The sequence below is a fragment of the Syngnathus scovelli genome, chromosome 2 (genome assembly GCF_024217435.2).
Source record: "Syngnathus scovelli strain Florida chromosome 2, RoL_Ssco_1.2, whole genome shotgun sequence".
Classification (NCBI taxonomy): Eukaryota; Metazoa; Chordata; class Actinopteri; order Syngnathiformes; family Syngnathidae; genus Syngnathus; species Syngnathus scovelli.
Window position 1 is genome coordinate 32,515 of NC_090848.1, and position 4,986 is coordinate 37,500.

The 4,986-nt window shown below is 55.3% G+C and overlaps 1 protein-coding gene across 1 annotated transcript in view; it reads left to right on the top strand.

The window, feature by feature from the left end:
- Positions 1 to 1,629: 1,629 nt before the first annotated feature.
- Positions 1,630 to 4,986, top strand: part of scrt2 (scratch family zinc finger 2) — an 8,307-nt gene continuing 4,950 nt past the window's right edge. The window contains exons 1-2 of the mRNA XM_049753800.2: positions 1,630 to 2,236; positions 4,343 to 4,986. The exon at positions 4,343 to 4,986 is cut by the window's right edge and continues 4,950 nt beyond it. Coding sequence (XP_049609757.1) covers positions 2,086 to 2,236; positions 4,343 to 4,986 — 795 coding nt within the window. The 5' untranslated portion in view covers positions 1,630 to 2,085. The remainder of the gene's footprint in view (positions 2,237 to 4,342) is intronic.

Consider the following 4,986-nt stretch of genomic DNA (forward strand, 5'->3'; position numbering starts at 1 on the left):
TCGTGGAACAGAACGGAGCAGAGGAGCAAATCAACTCCATTGACTTCATGAATTCGGCTCTCAGAGGGCCATAAAGGATGTTAATGAGGCTGATTGTATCACAGCGAGCAGCCCTTTAGGCGGAGGGGGCTCACTCGCTGTGGTAACGCCCACGTCAGAGGCAGTCCGGTGACCCTAAGTGGACCAGAGCACCGCAAGTTGGGGAAACCATTGCTAGCTGACGGCAGCGCAGCGCTTTGTCTCCATGCCAGGCGAGCGCAGGGCTGCTGTTAATGGTAAGCATGATGATGAAGAGCGGCGGAGAGGACGCCTCCAAACGGCCAGAGAAATTTGCGGCGCCTTCAATGACATGAAAAGTAACGAGAGCTTTCATCCCAAGCTCGAAGGGTGCTTCTCTTGCTGCAGAGGACTTGACGAGTGGTCTTTCCTGTTGCCTTTCAAATATGCCACCGCTTCAAACACGCTACAGCCCTACTAAACCTATTGTTACAAAGACACACCTCGAAAAAAGACTTCCGAACTATGATTAGGGGAAAATCCTGTTTTGTTCATAAGCCGCAGCAGACTATGAGCTGATAGGTCTTCTTTCCTATTACCTGTATTCCCAAAACAAATCTTTTTAATATCATATCAATCATCTAAAGATTTCAGAATTGATGGACTCAAAAGTGACGACGAAAGACAATGGTCAGTATTTGTTCCTAGCGGCTTCCAAAGACAATCATCAATATTTGTTTGCGTTACTTCAAGGTCCGAGCAGCTTGGATTCAAACATGCCGTTTCCCGTTCATCACGCATTCCTTCGTGAAGAGCGTCGAGCCACGACGAATCGAGCCACGACGAATCGAGCCACGACGAATCTAACCCCCCGTCCCTCCCTCCCGTCTCTGGCACAAAGCGATGCTCAGAGGTGTGGCCAATTTGGTGAGCATGGATCTAATGCTAGATTTCACTCCAATCAAATAAGATGTCACAAACTAATTCCCCGCCATGCACGCACTCACGCACGCATGACAGGGCACACGTGGTACACCCGTGCCGTAATGTGGAGGAAGCTGAGCTGAGCTGAGCTGAGCTGCGCTGCTGCTCCCTGAAGCTGCCTCATCAGCAGCAGCCCTGGAATCCAGAACGTCTTTTGTGGGGGAGGGGGAAGGGAAAAAAAAAAAAGGTGTCCCGTTGTCCCAGCCATAACCTCCCTCAGCATGCGTCGGAGGGCCCCGAACCTGCGAGGGCCGTTTGAGGCTGCATGAGGGAGCCAAACATCAACTGTGCCAATTGATGGCAAAACAATGGAGGACGGGACAGCCGGCGTGTTCTCATCCACATCTCCATTGTCTGCCCGCCTCTTTCACTCCTCCTCCTCCGAGCGGGGGAGGGAAGAGGAGAGGGCTAGTGAGGGTGGAGGGCTAGCGAGGGTGGAGGGCGAGCGGGCGGGCGGCAGAAGAGGGGCCAGCGGGGCTCTGACTGTGTTCTTTCTCCTCTCCTCTGTCTGTGTGCGAATGCACAGACGCTTCACTAGTAATTTGATGTGTGTCCCCGGGGACGTTTGATGGATTAAAGCTAAGCAGCTCCATTTCGCAGCACCACCTGATCTTCCACTGCCTGTGCCCCATATAAAGGCTGGCGTGATTGCTGATCTCAGCTAGTCTGACAGTCTCTCTCTCGCTCTCCCTCTCCCTCTCTCCCTCCCTCTCACTTCCTCTCACTCTCTCCTCTGCGCCTGGCTCCTTCTCTTCTCCTCCTCACTGGTCCTTTAAGCCGACTGCATCACAGGAGCTATCCAGTGCTGAACAGGATCACCTTTATTTATTTATTTATTTATTTATTTATTTATTTATTTATTTATTTATTTATTCATTTATTTATTTATTTATTTGTCTGACACTTTTTCCGGGGACACTGGGGGGCCAGAGTGTAGCCCACAGCATTGCCGTTCGCCACTGGTCGCCTTCTTTTTTTTGTTTTTTTTTTTCTTCATCTCATGATTTTGGCCACCGTCTTCATCGCAAGGATTACCCCTCAAGCTAGCTGTGCTCCCTCCGACGCGTTTTCTTTATGTTCATGCGTTTTTGGCTGCGCTGAAACATGCCCCGCTCATTTTTGGTGAAGAAAATCAAACTCGATGATTTCTCTTCATCCAACGCGACTCACCATCAGCACCCGGACGACGCGTTGGCTCTGGCGCGCTCCATCACGGACTCGGTGACCAGCCTCGGCGTCCGTCTCAGCGAGAATGGTGAGTGAGTGAGCGCGTGCGTGCGTCTTGGATTGGAGATGGATGGGGCGATTGCGGCGTGCCTGACATTGGCGCACTTGGGGCAGCCTCCTTTGTTTTGGCTAGTGTGGAAAGCAACGGCTCGCTGGCATTTGCGCCCATATCCCCGATAATCCTCCCGAGCGCCCCACCCCCACCCTGCTCCCAGACTTTTGTTTTTTGACGCCAAGCGAAGGCCAGACAGATACAATTCGGGTCAGTGCCAGCGATCAGCTTATGCAAACAGGGAACGTGTGTCCAATCACTTGTGCGCCAGTCAGGCCGCCGAACGCCGGCTGATTTTTCTCGGCTACGGTGCCAGCTGATAGACTGATGAAAGTGAGAGAGAGGAGTACATTTGTCCTTAGCCGTTATTGTCCTTGAGTTCCCGTCATGGTCCCGTCCTCCCCTCTTGCCCCCCTCTTCTCCGTCAAATGGAGCATGCACACTCTCTCTCCCCACCCCCATCGCTCCGCTGCATCTTTCTCTTCCTTGCGGGCATTTGAAAACTAGCAGAGCTAGAGTTTCAGCCACGTAGGCCCACGGCATCAGCACGCGGCCAGGATGGGGGTGGAGGGGAAGGAGAGCAAAATGCAACAGCCAGCTTTCGCACGTGACGCGGGCCGGCTGCACAGTAAAGGCGGAGAAAGGCGCAGGTCGGGCGGCCCGAGCGGCCTGAGCAGCCCGAGCTGCCCGAGCGCCGCTCGCTAGCGCTCAGAGCGAGCTTCACTCTCGCGCCCGCCTTGCAGCTCACCGCTTCCATTTTGTAGCCCTCCTCAGCGGACCGCGTGTGCGTCTTTGTTGTCACTTGCTCGGAGGGAGGGAGGCAGGGAGGGAGGGAGGTGTCGCAGGCCGCAGCTTCATGCTGCCATAATGCCCACCTGCTTTTCAAGCCAGGGAATTTCTGATGGACAACACATATACACACACACACACACACACACACGCATGCACACGCACACACACACACACACACGCACACACACACACACACACACACACACAGTTTACTATGTAAAGGGGTGAATTAGCAGCGTCAGCATTTCTGCTGTGCCAGGCCATTTTCTTCCCCCATTGTGGAGACATTTGACTTGAGTGTCTGTCGACAACAGAGAGGGCTGTCTGAGAGGCTCCGGTAATTACAGGCTCGCTTTGCTTCCGAGGAAGGCGTCTGATAGAGCCAGTGTGGCTCCTACAGGAGGCGCTCCACGCCTGACCTTGACCCATTGAAAGGAGTAAACAAGTCCGATAAAAGGAAACTAAGATATATAAGAAGAAGAAATTTAAAAACCTGCAGCCTGCACAGTGCAAGCGATGATTCCAAAAATTTTGACTTCCTCAGAGCAGAACAGTCCATGTCTTGTAGTTGCGCGCGACGGGCCATGACTGTGGCCGTTTGGGGTTGTGGCGAGCGAAAAGTAGCCCGGAAGCTCTCAATGGGATTTGCGAGTGGTTTCTCGAGCAAGCCGGTGGCGTGCAACGAGTGAGCCTCTTCACAGAGCCATGCTCTGCCTGTCAGTGCTCAAGCAAAGCAGTGTCCATGTGCTCCATTGATCTTTGCTCCCGCTGCTGCTTTTGTCCTTTCCAAACAACTGCGCTCTTTTTTGCGGGATGAGCAGTTCAAAACATTGAAAAGCCATCAAGAAGCAATTTTCAACGCTTGCTGCAAACAGCGCTTTGGAATGTTTCTCAGAGCAGACCCTAACCCCCATCACCACCACCAAGCCTCCTGAGACTCTTAGCATCAGGTTGGATGCATTTTTGAGCCTCTTGGCAGGAGAGTGCTTCAGGAAGGGAAGCTAAGTTCCAGACGGGCACCATCACACACGAGCCGACAGAGAGAGCGGCAGGCAGGTAGGCAGGCAGGCAGGCAGGCAGGCAGGCAGGCAGGCAGCCGGCGCAGGAGGAAGCGAGCTCAAATCAAAGAGGCGGCACCTTCCACTGCTGGGGAGTGCTGAAGAAGCTCTCCTCAGTGTGGAGCTAGCTGCTGGACGGAAGGCCCTCGTTCACTGCTGATAATGTCACCGTGTCCTCGTCCATCACGAGCGCTGGCCAACTGTGCGTGCATGCGTGCCTCTCTTTGCTCAGGCTACATCCAGGATTACATCACGCCATCTGCGTACCGGGGGGAGAAGAAGATGGAGCACAAGCCGGTGTCGGACCCGCTGTACACCCACGTGAGCAGCGGCGGCGGCGAGTACTGCGAGCCCGACCTGAAGCACCCCGACAGCCCCCAGTCGGGCATGACCGCCAGCGGCTTCTATAGCGGCGAGTCGGAGGCCCTGGATGAGGGCTACGCCATGGATGCCTTCTTCATCTCGGACGGGCGCTCCAGGAGGAAGGGCGACGGCGGCGAGGGCCACGACGACGGGGCTGCCGGTGACGCCGGCATCCTGCGGGGCAGCCATGCCGCCACCGCCCCGCAGGACGCTCGCCACGCCTGCAACGAGTGCGGCAAGACCTACGCCACCTCCTCCAACTTGAGCAGACACAAGCAAACACACCGCAGCCTGGACAGCAAGATGGCCCGCAAGTGTCCCACCTGTGGCAAAGTCTACGTGTCCATGCCGGCCTTGGCAATGCACATCCTCACCCACGACCTCAAGCACAAGTGCGACGTGTGCGGCAAGGCCTTCAGCCGCCCGTGGCTCCTCCAAGGCCACACGCGTTCCCACACGGGCGAGAAGCCCTTCGCTTGCGCCCACTGCGGCAAAGCCTTCGCCGACCGCTCC